General features: G+C 45.8%; 1 protein-coding gene and 1 long non-coding RNA gene across 2 annotated transcripts; one reads left to right on the top strand and one right to left on the bottom strand.

Moving 5' to 3' along the window:
- Positions 1–1994: 1994 nt before the first annotated feature.
- Positions 1995–12071, bottom strand: PPP1R14D (protein phosphatase 1 regulatory inhibitor subunit 14D). Its single transcript, XM_084630644.1, has 4 exons — positions 11570–12071; positions 7456–7551; positions 4819–4851; positions 1995–2291 (listed from the first exon to the last, which is right to left on the bottom strand). Exons 1-4 carry the CDS (start codon positions 11750–11752, stop codon positions 2229–2231), a joined length of 375 nt encoding a protein of 124 aa, XP_084486770.1. The 5' UTR covers positions 11753–12071; the 3' UTR covers positions 1995–2228.
- On the top strand, positions 2335–13651 carry LOC311521919. The gene is made up of 3 exons (XR_014711998.1): positions 2335–4446; positions 4913–5099; positions 13277–13651. It is a non-coding gene; the product is annotated as an uncharacterized lncRNA (long non-coding RNA).
- The last annotated feature ends 3606 nt before the right edge of the window (positions 13652–17257 follow it).

Raw genomic sequence — 17257 nt, 5'->3', positions numbered from 1 at the left:
CTGGTGGTGTGCTCTGAACTCTAGGGTAGGGGACCAATGTATCAGTCCGCACCCTGTAATTAACTAGGACAGGGGACTGATTAAGATTTAAAACATGTAGGGATTTCTCGTCTGGCCCACGACTTTCAGGCGGTTTCTATCGTTAGCTGTCAGAAGCACTGGCCTTAACACTGCAGGGCTCCTTTGCACTGTAGGCGCTAGCCCCTCTTTTTGCAACACTGTGTGACAAATCGGAACACTGTGTGACAAACCAAGTAGTCTGGTCACTAGCATATTGGGACATGGGACTTTCTCTCCCACAGAGACTTAGCTTCCCCTCTGTGTTTAGGAGAGTGTGTGTGGGTGCGTGGGGCTGGGGGGAGAACCAAGAGTCTCTTCTACCTGGTGGGAGTTGTCCGAGTCTAAGTGATCCTTCTTCATTTGCCATCTTATTTCCACCCCATTCTTGCCAAGTTACTGTCTCTCTGGATGTGGTTTACGAGTCCGACTCCTGCTCCACGTAGAAGAGGTGGTACAGAGACACAAGGCTCTGCCTCCTACATCCCCTTTGGGTTGCTGAACCTCTCCCTTCCTGAATGGTTTCCAAGATGCTCCCCCCCGAAGAGAGCACTTAACCAGCCCTGGGTTGATAGTCTTTTAATTAGATTTTTCTTCCCTCTCTGCATTTCCTCTTTGAATGCAGAACAAAACCCCTCACATCATAAGCAGGTCTGGATTTCTAAGCATTTTAATCTACAAATTGAGCGTCTTTCAAAATGCCCTTACACAGTGTGACAAAGTTCCTCCTCTGCCTTGGTGGGTGCTGCACTTATTGGCAGATTTTCTCGCCTCAGAGGTTCACGGCAGCCCTCAGTTTGGCCACTTTCATGGCTCAAATCCGCCGTTCACTCAGCCTCATCACTGGCCAGCATGGGGAAAGGAAGAAGAACAATCCCCGCAGTCTCTGCTGATCCACCTAGTAGATCGGGGAACAGGCCAGAGACCTTCCCCTCTGGTGGAACCCACAGTCCAGTTCAACTCCTCCAGTATCAAGTAGGGAGTTGGGAGGTTAGGGGGGAACCCAGGCCCGCCCTCTACTCCGGGTTCCAGCCCAGGGCCCTGTGGATTGCAGCTGTCTACAGTGGCTCCTGTAACAGCTGCGTGACAGCTACAACTCCCTGGGCTACTTCCCCATGGCCTCCTCCCAACACCTTCTTTATCTTCACCACAGGACCTTCCTCCTGATGTCTGATAACACTTGTGCTTCTCAGTCTTCCAGTAGTACACCACCTCACTCTCAGCTTCTTGCAGCTCTTGCTTCCAGCTCCTCACACGCATGCCACAAACTGAAGTGAGTTCCTTTTTAAACCCAGGTGCCCTGATTAGCCTGCCTTAATTGATTCTAGCAGCTTCTTGATTGGCTGCAGGTGTTCTAATCAGACTGTCTGCCTTAATTGTTTCTGATTGTTCTGGAACCTTACCTGTTACCTTACCCAGGAAAAAGGGACCTGCTTAACCTGGGGCTAACATATCTGCCTTATATCACTCTCCTGTAGCCATCTGGCCTGACCCTGTCACAACAGGCAGCTGTGCAGTCTCTTAAAAATCCCTTGCAGGTCCTCGTATTCGTTTGAGGTGCTGCTAGCTCATTAAAAAGTCCCATGCCCCACAAATATTAATCAACCTGAGGGACATACAGTCGGATGGAAGGAAAAGCTCCAGGGAGTGTATTTTCTGCCCAGCTTTCCACCAGGGAGGGATTATTAATAAAAACAGTGACTAGAAAAATATAAGAAGTGGACCTTTGTCCATGTGCTGGCCTAGAACCAGGAGGTCTGTTCACAGGCAGGGGCTGGGAGCAGTGAAATAGCAACTCCCTGTCCCTGGTGAAGGTTGGGTAACAGCCAATGAAGGGCTCCAAAGGGAGCTGTGTCCAACGCTTCCTCAGCCAAAGGAGAGGTTCCTTCAAAAAGAAAATGAATGAAAAAGAAAAGAAGGGGATCAGCCCTCTCCCCTAACATAACAGCTCTTTAATTATCAGCAAGATACACACACAAGCCCCTCCCTGTAAACATGAAGCTGGAATGGGATGCTGAAAGTATCTAAGATGGTTCTTCTCAGAACACCAAGTCCTAGAAAAACTGTAACATGATCTTCCAACATGAATCTGATTCTCTGTCCCAGGGAGCCACCCAATGCCATGTGAGCGATACAGGATGGAACGGGGGTATCTCTCATGATGGACAGGATCATTTCCTTTGAGGGATTTTCCTGAGACCTTGCAGTCGACTGAGCAGTTCCGTAATGAAGTCCTGGAATGAGAGTCAGTCAAAATGCTTTAATGCTTATTGTGCTTAGCCACAGCTCTAAGAGTCACACGCCTGCTGCATTCCCCCTTATTGCCCTTCATATTTAGCAGCGGTCCAGTGACCAGAACGTTGGAGTGCAGAACAGGTCCCGCCGTTTTGTTTGGAGAGGGGAGGGTGAGATTTTTGTCAGCGAGGGAGGGCCAGGTAGAGTGGAGAAAATGCCCAATCCTTTTTCCCATCCCCCAGCCTCCCCTCTCTTCCAACTCTCTTCAGGGAGGTCACACACACTTTGTCTCTCTTTCCCAGGCAGCCCACCCTGTCCTCTCCATGGAGCCTGTTTGTTCCCACCATTAGATAACTTCAGAGTACAGCTGCCTCTATTAGGGTCCACTGTTTTTGCATGGAGTCCCCTACTTCCACTGCAACCTCCCATCCACGTCCTGCTGCTCTCAATAGCTGGGCCAAAATATACTTGCTGCTTCCTCGCTGAATTGGCCGTACTACTATGGAGTGGATTACAGGGCATCCCACACTGTGACCCATAATAGCTGGCTCGCTTCAGTGAGGAAGTAGGGAGGGGGAAATAACACATGTGTGTGTTTGAGGACAAACATTAGCAGGGGGTGAGGATGGGCTGACCAGGTGGAAGGGCAGTTACCTGACCAGTTCTAGTGAAACAGAAAAAACCCAGGTTTCACCCAAACTGTCAAGGACTATCCCTCAAAACTAAGGCATCTGGTCATTCTGTATGGCCGCCACTGTAAGTAGCACAAATTCCACCCTCTCCATAACAACCAAAATAGATCAGGTAACCTAAACCCCTCCCCTATCTAACACAACGCTCTACGGTCTTTGCATTCTGCAGAAACCAGTGTGCACACAGTGGACTGATAAGTCTCCTGCTTAAATCATGCAGGTGTATTGGAGGCCTGACTTCACAGAGCTGAGTTTAATCTACTGCTGCATGTTCCCGGTGAATTTGCAAAACTGTATCGTAAGGTTAGATTCACAAGGGGAGTGTTAGGCGTTGCTCAGCCTTTTAGATGACCTGCTGCCCGGTGGAATTCACAACCCTGAGTTAGGTGCCCAGGCTTCCCATACATTGTATGAGGAGATTGAGGTGCCTTAAAAAGGGATCCACAGAGGCCAGCACCCTGAGATACCTAACCAACCAACAGAGTCATTCTTACGCTCTCTCTGGCCCAGTGGCTGTTTAACACACAGGGGACTTTCCTGGAAGGTATGCAACCTGGGTTCAACTTGCTGATCTGAATCCTGCAGAGGGGTATTTGAACCCTGGCCTCCCAGACTGTGGGTGAGCGTACTAATCACTGAGCTATTGGGAGATGGCACTAGCACCTATCTTCCTCCTTGCTGTCTTTTGTGGGGCTTACCTGTGCTCTGAGCATGCCTACAGGATCAGGCCCCACAGGCAAAACAGGCAGGAGAAGATCTAGATTGCAAAGCCTTCAGGGGTTAGGCATGAATTAGGCAAGGAGCAAATCAGGTTGGGTAGTTTTGTGCATCCCCTCGGGCAGAAATGTAGGTGCCTACGGAGTTAGGCAGCAGCTGAATGATGGTTTTGTGAATGCCAGTAGTGCTTAAAGTGGCAGTTAGGCGTATGAAGCTTGCACTTAGTCAGCCCCTTTCCCATGTATCTGGTACTTTTCTCGATGTGCTTGTTTGGTATATGGACTCCTGAAATGTGAGTGTAATGGACCCACGGCTGCACGCATTACAGACACCGGGATCAGCAGAGATCATTGAACTAAATACCTTTAGCACAGACTCTTGGGCTAAGAAAACACGAATTCAGTTAGTTATTAGGTGGCTGTCATAGCTGCTGGGGGCAGCAACATGATCACATTCATTAAGCCAGTGAACTACACAAACTGCTGTTGGTTATCCATGTGGGCACAATTAGCCTTGTGCTCTTGCCTGTGATTTGGAGATGGCCTCTCAGAGCCCCGCAGTCAGCCTTGATGGCGGGGCTGCCTGCCAATCCTGAGTTAGCCGGATTCTGGCTCGGTTTCTGCAGACTAGTTTGGTTAAGTCTGATTTCTATGTGAATCATTCGCCAGCCCTATTTTCTGTATGTTAAACTTTGTGCAGCCATTTACAAGGACTGGACAAGATACAATGGAGATACACTACAGAGGCAAGTTACAATTATGTACTAACAGTACTACATTGCCTACTTGGTCTATTCTTTCAGAGCTCATTATTGCTTCTGATTTTTCCTTTGTCTCTATAACTAGGAAATAGATTCTGAGAACACTGTAGGAAACACACATCTGACATTAACCTCATTGGTCACTGCTCTACATTCACTCATATATATTTATATTAGTTTTTACAGTGGTGTGGAATAAAATATTAAAAAAACCCTCCTGAGAGTAAAGAAGCGTGGTAACTCAAACTTCAACTATCTGCAGAGCATACTGGCTATTTAATCAGGTGGAGCCAAGCCAAATTGCCACAGAACAGTATGAGACTGAGACTGAATGCTCACTGACGATGCTTCACTCACCTCTGTAGGTCTGGAACACTCATGAAGAATTTCCTGCAAGGCAAAACTCATGTTAGTTTCTTAGGAGTTTGTCTATTTGTTTTTCCTTTTTAAGCTACAAGAAGAGTATGTAAGGCTGCCATATCTAGCGTGCTAAGCGATCCAACGATGTTCCAGAGCCTGAGAGCACCATCACCTGCATCATGCCACACCATTCAGGGACTCCGTGATCCATACTCATCACTGCTGTTCTGCATTGAATGCCGCAGAAGATCCCAGGACCCGCAGTCACCAAAACACTGGTATGTACAACGTAGAGCTCTGTACTTTGTTCCTGTTCCACAGTACTGGATCATGTTAGCAGTTCTGTATTTTAATCGCGTCACCCCAGCGGACTCCAGAAGCTATCACAGTATGTACGTTGTCTGATGTGTAGAGAGTCTGCTCCCAGTATGGTTTTTAGTAATGATACTTTCATTCTGAGACCTACATCTGAAGAACACTGCGTGGCCCTGATCCAAAGCCCACTGAAGTCAGCATGACTCTTTCCATTAACTTCCATGGGCTTTGTATCAAGCCCTATAGGAGCTAAGTATTACTGCGAAACTCTCAGGAGTTATTTTGGATCAACTCATAAACATTTGGAGGCTTAACCCAGCCTTGAGTATCTGCAAAACTGGGCTGCAAAACCCCATAAGAACAGGCCTCATAATCTTATGTGATTTAAGATACTTTAGGCTTCTGTCTTGGCAAGAAATATCTCAAGAACAGCTATTCCATTTGGGGTTTTTGGCCTTTCTGCATTGGCTGCTGCTAGGAACACAGAAGTACAGAGCCTTCTGAGAGAATGAGAACCACTGCATTAAAAGGTAACCAACATTTTTCTAATCTCAGAATAGGTTTAGTTCAAACTTTGCGTGAAAGTTTGAGTTACTTCTGAAGTAGCTCACTCATCCCTAATAAATCACTGGGGACAGTTAGCGTGAATAAGGAATTGTTCAGTTCACATATTAAATGGGAGAAGTGTACAAGCCGTAAAAATAGGACACTTTGGCCCTGTGTACAATGGGATAGGGACTTATTGCTGACAATGGTTGTCAGCAATTGATCCCCCAAATGGGTGTGAATGGGACTCACAGGCTGGCTGGCCCTTTAAGATAAGCCAGGCTCAGCCTTGCCTGTGACCTACCAGCTATTCCACGCCTGATGGTGATAAGGCAGTTTGAGACTAGTTAGTGATCCCAACTGTGAAAGGGTTAGGAAAAGACAACACAGAGTCAAAGAACTCAGTCGAGGGGAGAGACTGCAGAAAAGGCAGGACTACCCTGTAGGTAGAAGTAGGGGTCATGCTTTGGCTCTCCTGGGTAGGAGCCCTGAGAGATGACTTAAACAGGTAAGAAGTCAGGGAGGAGGATCCATAGGAAGCACAGGTTACTTTGGGGGGAAACCCTGAGCAAAGGCCTAAAAGGAGCAGGAAGAGCCTTAGGGGAAATTGCCAGAGTCCCTGAGGAAGGGCAGCAGTGAGGGAAACCTATTAAAACCAGAAGGAACAGAGGAAGAACTCTGCAGGAGCAGGTCAGGCTCCTGTGGAGGAGAGGCCTAGTGGTAGTGTCAGTAAAAACACTTTAGCGGAGCCCAAGAAGGGCAGAAAAGCTCATAAATCAGCAAAGGAGGAGTTGGGAGGATCTAGGGAGAAGCGAGAGGCCTGGGAACCAAAGGGAGGCTGTGTTAAATACAACCTGTGGAGAAGCGGCACACGTGGCTTGGAGGTAGGAAGCCACCCAGGGAAATTGCAGCATGTCTGATGGAGTAGAACTAGCTTCTTAATACAGGGTCCTTGGGCCAGAACAGAGGGGGCCTCTCTTCCCCTACTAGCCCCTGAGGAAGGGGTATGCAAGCCCAACAGAAGGAATATTGAGCCCAGGTGGGGCCAAAGACTCAGCCAATGGACAGTCTGAGGAATAGCTCAAGAGGTGGCTGAAGGCTCTCTTGTTGTAAGACTTTTTGGTGGGTTTTTTTTTTAACCCGGAAGGGGACTGAACTTCATGTGACTGGGCCAGAGGGCTGAGCTGTGGAATACCTGACAAGTGGCAGATGGCACAGGAGATGATGACCCTTGCAGCATTGCACCCTGACACAAGGGGGTGCCGTGGGTGATGAGTTCTCTACCTTACACGAACAGAATTGTTTTCCAAACTATTACAGATAGTGTAGTTGACACCTGGTGGAATGAACTGATAAGTTTCTGTGCAGCCATACTTGAGTCTTAGGGCTGCTCTACACTCAGTTTGTGCACCAATTTAACTAACTTGGTAGAAAAAAAACCCAAGTTAGTTCAATCGGTGCAACCCCTTAGTGCGGATGTGGCTATATAGGTATAAGTGATTTATATCAGTATAACGGCAACCACATTAGGATTGAACTAAATCATTTTCTCTACCACTTTGATTAAATCAGTGCAAAAGCTGAGTGTAAAGAAGCCCTTAATCCTGGTTTCTGGAATGGAGTTGATGGTTTTGTATCATCCACATAAGCGTTTACGCCAATCCAGAGCGACCTACTGTTGACTTGTATTTTCAGTAATAGGTCAATTTTCGAGTGTACACAGGGTCTTAGCTCCCATATTTAATATAAATAGGAACGGACAATCTGTCTGACCTGTAGTTTTGATTTCTGTTCCTCGTTGGAGACCTCTAGAAGATCTTCAATGTCAATTTCTGGTTCAGGGGTTGCTGTGTCTTCTTCCTCCTGCAGCTGGAGCAGAAATACATAGTAAATAAACCTGTCCTGTCAACTGACAAGCATTCAAGAGGACTTTGTGTGGAGACCTGGGGGGAGGGGGAAGAATTCATTTCTAGTTAAAGATGAGCCCATGTGGCAAAGACTGGATTAAGATATGAATCTTCCTGAAACTTTAGGGTATTTAGAACAAGGGTTCTGATTCAGGCTCATCTCTAGCAGCACCACATCCCAACATGCAGACTGTGGCTTGGCGCAAGCAACATCTCTTAGCTCCTCCAGATTTAGCTCCCAGAGGTGTCAAACAGTCCCACCACAACACCGAATACCTGCCCAAGGAGCATGGTACTATCGTGAGAAGACCTTCTGGAAAGACCTAATGCAACTGAAATAGGATGAACCCCAGTTGGGGTAAACCATCTTTTACAAAATGGAATGAGTAACAATCAGGCCCTCCCAAAACATCAGGGAAGTTGGGTCCCAAAGGGCCACATCAGCATGAAACTCTTTAAGTTCTCCTTTGAAAGATCTAAGCACAAAGTCTGCAGCACTCAGTTTGCCCAGAGCAGCAATATGACTGTTTGACTTGATCCTGCTAAAATCTGAACCTGTGATTCTAGGGTGCCTGGTTGTTTCAACCCTGATGCTTAGACTTCAAAGATATATTAGGAAACTGAATAATGCTTAGGACCTTCAGAGCAATGGAACAAGCTGCCAACGAGGTTGTGGAATTGCCATTGGTTGAGCTATTGAAGACTAGACTATCAGGGCTAACAAAGACAGTTCTGCCTTGATGCTGGGAGTGGAATGGGATCTAGAGACTCCTTCAGACCCAAGTGCACTAGAGACTCCTTCAGACCCAAGTGATTCTAGGATTTGTCAGGTAGGTTGTTGTTTTTTTAAATCCTTCATAAAACATTTACAAGAAATGCTGTACTGGTGCCAACAATCTCTAAACTTGCACATACTGTGTTGTGGTACTTCCAAGTGTGTTTGGACCAGGTATCAAGAACTGACAGAACTAGGGTTGGAAGTCTGGATGCTTAGCCTGAGATTATGGATCCTGAAATGCGTGTCTGAATTCTGGGGAATTTCCTGTGCAGGAGAGGAGCCAGCAGCACAGCCCCAGTCAGTTGGCAACGCCTTCCAGAATTACCTACTTCCTGCTAAGACTTTGCAGTAATCAAAGGAAAACAAGTCTCTGAATCTGTACCTTTGGACATGGTGACCCACCAGCAATGTTAATGATTTCAGACTCTGATTACATAATGCAAACTCTCAGGAGATCATAGGTGAAAAAGGGACTTTAGTATTGCCTTTATGGCTCCTTTAAAAATGCTCATTTGTGGGCCCGGCATAGTGAGAGTTGAGAGGGAATCACACCTTGGTCTCGCACATGGTACCAGCAAGAACTGCCGGTAGGCCACTTGTGAATTTTTTTGAAACAAGTGCGTTAAATGTTACTAGTTCCTCTGAGTAGCAAAAAACCTTACTCTTTTAAAGAAGCAACAATTGTTCTGTCTTTCTTAGAGTTGTCTCCTCCACGTAATCCTCCAGGGTGTGAGCTTCCTTACAGTAGTGCCCTGTTACCTCAAACTCCCTCATAAAAATACTCTGTCAGTCCCATCCATCTCTCCACTTTTGCCAGTCCCACCAATACAAGGTACGGAAAGGGTCTACATATTCTAGAATGGAAGTGGGTTCCTTTCATTTTTCTCCACCATAGGCGTTGGCTCTCAGGAGACCAATGATATCAAATGTCATTGATCTTGTCACATGAGCACAGTGACATCTTGGTGCCATTGCCTGTTCTACATTGCTGTTCCTACTGGGCACGTGTATAGACATGCTCTACATGTTTCCCATGGTGTGATCGTCACACGAGCCTGGAACTGCTGGTCTTGAATGCCAAAGAGGCATTGAACAAAGACTTGACAAAAGCCAAAGAAAGTAAAACCACATATATATATATAGGGGGTGTTTCATTTTTATTTTAGATGATAGGGTGAAGCCAAAAAGTGTCCAGCTTTAATATCTCTTCAGGCCACATGATCAAGAAGGAACCAATCGGCACATCTCTGGCAAATGGAAACAGAACAGAGTAAGTTTTAGGGATAGACTTGCTAGGAAGGTCAGTACTGGGGAATTAGATGGCTAATGGACTAAAGAGCCTTTTGTCTCTAGGTTGCTGGGTTAGATCCAGCTCTGGTTGGTAGAGAGTCATGACCAAAAATGGTTACCATTTGATGTCTGTTGGTCCTGGTCCAGTTCCCATATCACAAAAATTATCAAAAAGAATCATCATTCTTGTTGGCAATCTCAGCAGAGAGGAGCAGGACGGAAAGGGTCTGGATACTGAACTAACCTATCACCTCTAGAGATGGTCCCGTCCCCTAAAGCCAGGACAGGAACATTGGCAGGGGAGCTGGCACTGCTGCTGTACCTATTCCATGGATAAACAGACTTCATTCACCAGGGCCGTCAATCTGGTACCTTTCATAAATATTGCATTGATGACTCAATTCAGGATACTGTTACTCAGATTTTCTGATGGGTGTGGTTAGGCAGTGTATTTGAATGTACTTACACTGAATGTGCTGTTGTGCATTTTAATGTATTATAAGGGGACCCAGAGCATGGGATGAGCTCCCATTAATATTTTATAAACAAAAATAAATGAATGAATTTCAAATGGAAATTCATAGAAGTTAAGGGCTGAAGGGATAATTATGATAATCTAGCCTAGCTAGTGATCATTTTACTAGTCTAACTAATAATCATTTTACTAACTTCAAGAAGATTAAAACCTTTCTTAATAAAAAGACAGGAATAATAATGCAGGAAACCAGACATTCCTTATTAGAGGTGTCACACATACTGCAAAACAGAGTGCCTATATATACTCTTTTCTTTCAGTTGTCTTTTGTGGATGGTGTGAATACAAGGGGAGCTGTCTTCTCATTTCAAATAGTGAATAGTTTACCTAATAAATTCCAGTGCGGATAGAAAAGCAAGTGATCCTAGAAATTACCAGAGGGATATTTTGGCATGTCCATTTCCAATCCTATCTGAAATTGCAACAATGCTCAAAAATGGAAGACTGTAAAATCCAAGAGTTAACCAAATTTTTTAGTGTGGGGTGAAGATGTGCGTCTTATTTTGTACAAATTGTTAAACCCATCCACACCTGTTGAAGGCAACAGTGGTCTACTGGTTAGGGGACTCATGAGAGCTGGGTTCTGTTCCTGTGTCTGCTAGTGACTTGGGGTCTGATCCAGTAAGTTCAATGGGCTTTGGATCAGGGCAAATTGTGTAACTTCTCTAGTATTATCCCCATTTAGGGAAACTAAAACATATTCACCCATTTTGTCAAAGTACTTCGAGATTTACCAACAAACATACCACGAAAGTACAAAATATGAATGGACTCAGTGACATCAGGTTAATGTTTCAGTGTTCAGTCTGTACTGGAAACTTTTGTACAAAGGCAATGAAAAATCCCTGGTTTAAACCCCAAATGACGCAGCCAGAAAAGTACCATGGCTCCAAGACAGTTCAGGATAAACACTGCCATCTATATAGGTATGTGCCCAGAACACCTGGATCTTTATTTTCTTTTGCCAACTCAGGTGGGCGGTAAGAGTTCTAAAGGACTGCTCACATACACTTCCACCAGGTAACATTGCTGCTGTGGAAAATGTTGGGGAGAGAACTTTGGAGGCCTGTAGGTGTGGAAACAAAGTATTTACCCACAATGCCTGAATCCCCACTTCCCCTTCCTTTCCTCTCTGCCTGTAGTGCCCATTATCTCCCTTGACAGACATGCCATTACCCACAGTTTGAGCGCTAACACAGCAGTGTCACTTAGAGAGAGAGCTCTAGCATGTGATAAGAAGTTTGCTAGAGAACAGAATCCCCAGTCGTCACAACCTGGGTGGTTCTCCAATAAATTAAAAATAACATTTCATAGCCCACAGGGTCTAGGCTCCCCTACACCTAATGAAGGAAAGGTGGATCCACCCCGGTTATTTACCTGGTATTGGTACAGCTCCTGCAACTGGGCATCAATCCATTCCTCCAGGTCTAGCCAGCGTTGAAGGTCTTTGCGGTTGTACTTAATTGTTAGCTTGCCCAGCTTCTTGTGGGATGATTCCTCCCCAGGCTTCTCTGGAGCCTCGAAGGTTACTCGAGGCAAATCTCTGGACTTACTGGCCATGCTAATCACCCCTTCCACCTGCTCTTCTGTCTTCCACTCCTACTGCAGTGGCTCTCTGGCTTCGTATTTTTGTTTCACTCTCTTCTCCCTCCCCTTTAATATATTTTCATTGGGCAAATGTGAGTAGCAGTACCAGCTGCTTACAATGGCCAAAGGCAGGTAGACAGCATCAGTGGTCCCAGTGAGGGAGTGAGAAAGAGAGCAACTGCTCAGCAAGAGAAGCAATGAGGCAGTGCAGACAGAGTTACGGGAAAGAGAATCTTAGGTTTCACAACTGGCAATGCTGACAAAAGCAATGTGGGAGGGAGAAAAGCTGCTGTAATAAATCTGTTGTTAAAAGAGGCCCAGGGAACTGATGGACAAAATTTGTTAATATTTAATACAAGCCTGTTCCAGCAGGTGGGAGAAGCAGGTTTTAAATGACCGTTTCTCTACATATGTATGTACATGAGCACATACCTCATGTACAGTTCCTTAGGACTTGTCCCTACATAATACATTGACTCCTATAGTGTGTAAAGGGCATTGATGTCTTTCGCTTACCCCAGTTCCTATATGGATAGCTGATGCTGAAACACTATATCTTATGTTTTTCTTTTTTAGAATTGAATTCAGCAGTGGAATTAGCTTCTGCTGGAGACAGAAGTCCTGAGTTATAGCACGATGTAACACCATTGTAAGGCTGAGACTACTTTACTGTCTAGCCCGGGCTGGGCAAACTTTTTGGCCTGAGGGCCACATCGGGGTGCAAAACTGTATGGAGGGCTGGGTAGGGAAGGCTGTGCTTCCCCAAACAGCCTGGCCCCTGCCTCCTATCCATCCCCTCCCACTTCCTGCCCCCTGACTGCCCCCCTCAGAATCCCCCCACCCATCCAACCCCCCCTGCTCCTTGTCCCCTGACCACCCCCTCCCAGGACTCCTACCCCTAACTGGCCCCCGGGACCCCACCCCTATCCAACCATCCCTGCTCCCTGTCCCCTGACTGCCCCCCCAGAACCTCTGCCCTATCCAACCACTCCCTGTTCCCCATCCCCTGACTGCCCCCTGGGACCCCCTGACCCTTATCCAACCCCCCAATCCCGGCTTCCTTACAATACCGCTCAGAGCAGCATGTCTGGCCGCCACAGCCACCCTGCGGCACTGCCCTGCATGAGTGGGCAGTCCTGCTGCCCAGAGCACTGCCTGCACGGCGGCGGGGGAGGGAGGAGGGACAGTGGGGGAGGGGCTGGGGGCTAGCCTCCCAGGTCAGGAGCTCAGGGGCCAGGCAGGACGGTCCCACAGGCCGGACGTGGCCTGCAGGCTCTAGTTTGCCCACCTCTGGTCTAGCCCATTTTTCTAAGTGCTCTAAAGTCCACATGTTTATTCACATTGTCTTGAAAATTACTGGGCCTCATAGAGGTCTTGGCTAGAGTTACTAGTCCAAGTTTGAAGGCATTTAAGCCAGGGGTTCCCGCAAGACCCTTAAAAATGGTTTGACATCAACATTTTATGGTTTTTATAACTTTTTTTTTTTTTTTTTTTTAGTATCCCTGGGGCTCAAACTCAGTTCCTGTCACTCCTCAAACTAACAGGGCCTGGTTGGGACTGATCTCAACTGCTGTCCAGCAGCTGTTGCCCCTTTGGAGAAGCAATACTGGAAAAACTTCTTCAGGGTAAATGTTGGCTGTACAATGTGGTTTGAATTAACATGATGAGCCAGAAAAAAGTCATTTGTACATTTGCACGGCTCTGTACTCTACTGTCTTTCCACAGGTTTAGCTGTAGGTGCACCCAATATTCTAAAAGGGTCTGAATAGAGTTGATTGAAAAATTTGAAGAAACTTTTCCCATCAGAAAATGTAGCTGAAGCAAAACACTTCCAGGGAACATGTTGATTATGATAAGCATTTCAATGGGAGAAAGCCCAAGTGAATTGTTTTGACTTTGTTGTTTTTGTTTTTATAATGTTGAAATGTTTTGCTAAAGTAAAAACATTTTGTTTCAACTTTTTCACTTCAATTAATTTCATTCTATTATATAAAAAGAATTGTATATAAATGTTGTGTATACATATACAAAAACTACATTAAAAGAACATTATGTAAACACGTTAGGACTTCCTAAATAATAAATAGTTGATGGAGAAAAACTCCCAAACATTAATAAGGTTGCAAAGTCAAGCACTCAGAAGTTGGGAGGGGCCAGAATTCAGTCCCCTGGTGCATATGCAGTAGGACACAGTTTTCAACTACATGATCACCTGCTAGTGTTATCAAGGACACCTGCCTCACTGAGTACACAGGACAGGCAGTGCTCACATAATAAGCAGTTTTTCAAACCTGTCTGCTTTAGGACCTGCATCAGTGTGACAACATCTTGGTTCCATGACACTAATATTGTGCCCTGGGGTCCCTTTGGAAAGTAGGACCTGGATCTGACCTGAATGGACTCTTTACTCATGCCTCATAGCCCAGTTTCGAATTATACATTAATTTAGCACTTCTCCTCTTTAAAAAGAAGTATTAACTCCTCCTTACAACACCTTTGTGAGGGAGGTCAGTAGTGTTACTCCTGGCATGCAAGTGGAGAAACTGAGGCACTCGGTTAAGTCTAGCATTTTAAAACTTAGATGCCTAAAAAAATGGTCTGATTTGCTGAGGTGCTGAGCACCCACCACTAGCACAAAAGTCAGTTGGAGATGTGGTTGCTCAGCATCTCTGAAAATTGAGGCCCTTTATTTAGGTACCTAACACTAGACAACCACCGATTAAAATTTTGGCCCAAGAAACTGCTCAACGGCCATGGAGAAAATCAGCTGGGATGAAACTCCGTAGCTTCTGGCTTTCACTCTTATTCTCAGATTATTAGCTCACCAATCCATGTTAAATAGCCCAGGAAATGTTCTTCTCTCTCTTGTTTTCTGAGCCTCCTACGTCACTAAGATAGGACAATGCTGGATATAGTGTACAAGACAATGTATGTCTAGGGAGATAATATCATCACCTTAGGAAAAGAGCTTGTTGCAGGCTGCACCCCTAGGTGTCTTCTCTTAGCTGGGACCTTTACATTACTCTTACCCAGCTTCAGCTGGCCTGGCAGCAAAAGCCTTTCAAACAAACAAAACTCCAAACACCACCTTCCTAACTAAGTCCTCCCAGGTGTGTCTGCTGGGGTCCAATCTCACCACTTGGAGGCATGGTCAAATTACCTCAGGCCTTTCTCCTTGGGCTTGGAGAGATCCTGTTGGGAACCAGGAAGTGGGCGGGCTTCTGCCCGTCCACTGGTAAAGCACCTCCCCCCAGCCTAAGGGGAGGATCCACAGGCTAAACGAAGGGCTAAACGAAGGGAACCGGATGGGGACACCGAGCAGAGAACCCGGGACAGCGCCCACTGCTCCTCAAAGATGTCAAGGGAGCCAGCAGACACCGCCCGAAGGAACTCTGCCCGGATGCGTGAATGGACTGAGGAGTAGAAATAGGCCCCACAGTCACAGGAAACCCCATTGGCTTGGGCCAGGAGAGGTCAGCAGGCAAGCAGTCCTTCCCCTGCTAATGTTTCTCCCTGGGAAGAGGCAAATTATATGCTATCCTCCTTCCTGGAACGTGTCCTGGTTGGTTGAGAGGAAGGAGGAGCCTTGTCCCACCCTCTACTACAAGGCTCCTTGTCCCTTAAAGAGACACTCACCTGGATTCCTTTCTCCCCACCCCACCCTGCAACACTATTACACCAGGATCATTTCCTCTCTCCCAGTACCTGCATCTGCCATTTCCTAGGGCATCCTCTGCTTCAGAACTCCTGGAACATGGTAACCGTAGCTCCCAGACTTCCCCTTCTGGCCTTAAAAGACGAGTATACCCCACCCAGTTCAGAGCAAATGATAAAAGACGGATAGTCCACTAGAGTGTAGTAATCATCCAGTAGTAGTATATTTAAGTTTGGCTTGGAATCCTTCTTTTATTGGAAGGGGGGTTAAAGATTTGAGCTATTTGCAGCCCTGTTCCATTTTACAGGCACATGTCAGTTGCACCTAATGTTGGAATGAGAAATTTCCACTTGGAAGGATCAAAACTTTTCATGTTGATAATGTCAAATAGTTTCATTCTGATAATGTTGAAACAATGTAACATCCACATGAAATGTTTTGAGGCTTCTAAATTAACATTGTACGGAACTTCCCCATTTCCAAAGCTGACTTTTTGTTCCGTTGTGGAATGAAAATCAATTTTGAAACGGGGAAATTTCCTGCAGAACAAAACCTCTGTTTTCTGACCAGCTCTAGGGCCACTGCACTGCTAGTTAACCTTATCTCTGAATTAACAAAGTTTCCTGGACAGTGAATTTATCTCCAGAACAAGGCAGCAGGAATGCAAGCTTCACCACATTGCCCCATCAATGCCCCTAGACTAGAAAAACAACTTCCGCTCCTGAAGAACTAGTTCTGTTTCCATTGGTCTATCCAGTGCTTGGTCTCTGAACTGAGTGTGCCAGTTGGTGCCAATTTTTGTAGTGGGTTTTTCTATTGACAAAGTCCATTACGACCAGGGCAGAGACCCACCTGACTTCATCTGCATAGGCTACCAAACAACAACTGTTGGATCCCTCTTTGCAACATAGGGCCCAAGTCAGGTCATCCAGTTGACAAGACTTTAATCTGCTCATATTGAAGAGGCTGAGATGAGGTTTCTGGGCGGGTGAGGAAGGACATTAGAATGCTCCTGGGCCATACATGAATAAAAGGACATGTTACAGTGTCTGAAAGGGACACAGTGGATTGGTATCTGTAATCAAAGTTACTCCATTTTGGGTGTGTCTGTGCAGCTGACATGGCCTTGTAAAATGGAAGAGTGCTATAAATATCACAGACCTTTAATCCCCCTTCCAGGTAAAAGGATTGCAAGCCCAACTGTGATATATTATTACTGTAAGTTTACTACAGTGCGATGGACTATACCTCTTTTATCATTAGCTCCTTTTTCAGAAGATGATAACAATATATCCCTAGACATACTTCCACTTGTAAAGTTTGTCATCTCACCTCCCGTACTGTATTATCCTCATGATGTAGGAGGCTCAGAACTCGAGAGACAGAAGAACATTCAGTGGTCTATTTATCGTGCTGATGGGAGGGAGGGCTTGGTGATCGAATGGTCTGAGAACAAAATCAGAAGCCAGAATATCCTGAGTTTCATCCCAGCTTACTTCCTCCATGGCCTTGGGCAAATTGCTTAGGCAAAATTTTCATGATTGGTTGCCGAAAAGTTAGTCACCTGGCCTGATTTTTTCAGAGGTGCTAAGCAACCATAGTGCGAATTGACTCCTCTGGAATGTGTATATGCTTAGCAAATGCTTTTATTTAGATGCCTAACTGTGGACTTAGGTGCCCAATTTAAGGCATTTAAGATTGAAAATGTTAACTTTAACCACTGTGCCTCAGTTTCCCCATTTGTAAACTAGGAACAACACTACTGATCTCCCTCATTACAATGTTGTGAGGAGTTAGTATTTATCTCAGCAGATGAAAAGTGC

This window comes from Lepidochelys olivacea (assembly GCF_965140295.1).
Source record: "Lepidochelys olivacea isolate rLepOli2 genome assembly, chromosome: 6".
Lineage (NCBI taxonomy): Eukaryota > Metazoa > Chordata > Testudines > Cheloniidae > Lepidochelys > Lepidochelys olivacea.
The sequence above is the reverse complement of the archived record's forward strand: the minus strand, read 5'-3'. Positions and strand labels throughout refer to the sequence as shown.

What these genes read in the sequence shown, in the direction of transcription:
- PPP1R14D (XM_084630644.1), bottom strand. Translation starts at nt 11,752, where the DNA reads ATGGCCAGTAAGTCCAGAGATTTGCCTCGAGTAACCTTCGAGGCTCCA. An exon ending in AGGAGCTGTACCAATACCAG is followed by an intron (nt 7,552 to 11,569) that starts GTAAATAACCGG and finishes TTTCTGCTCCAG; the next exon opens with CTGCAGGAGGAAGAAGACAC. An exon ending in AACAGAAATCAAAACTACAG is followed by an intron (nt 4,852 to 7,455) that starts GTCAGACAGATT and finishes TTTGCCTTGCAG; the next exon opens with GAAATTCTTCATGAGTGTTC.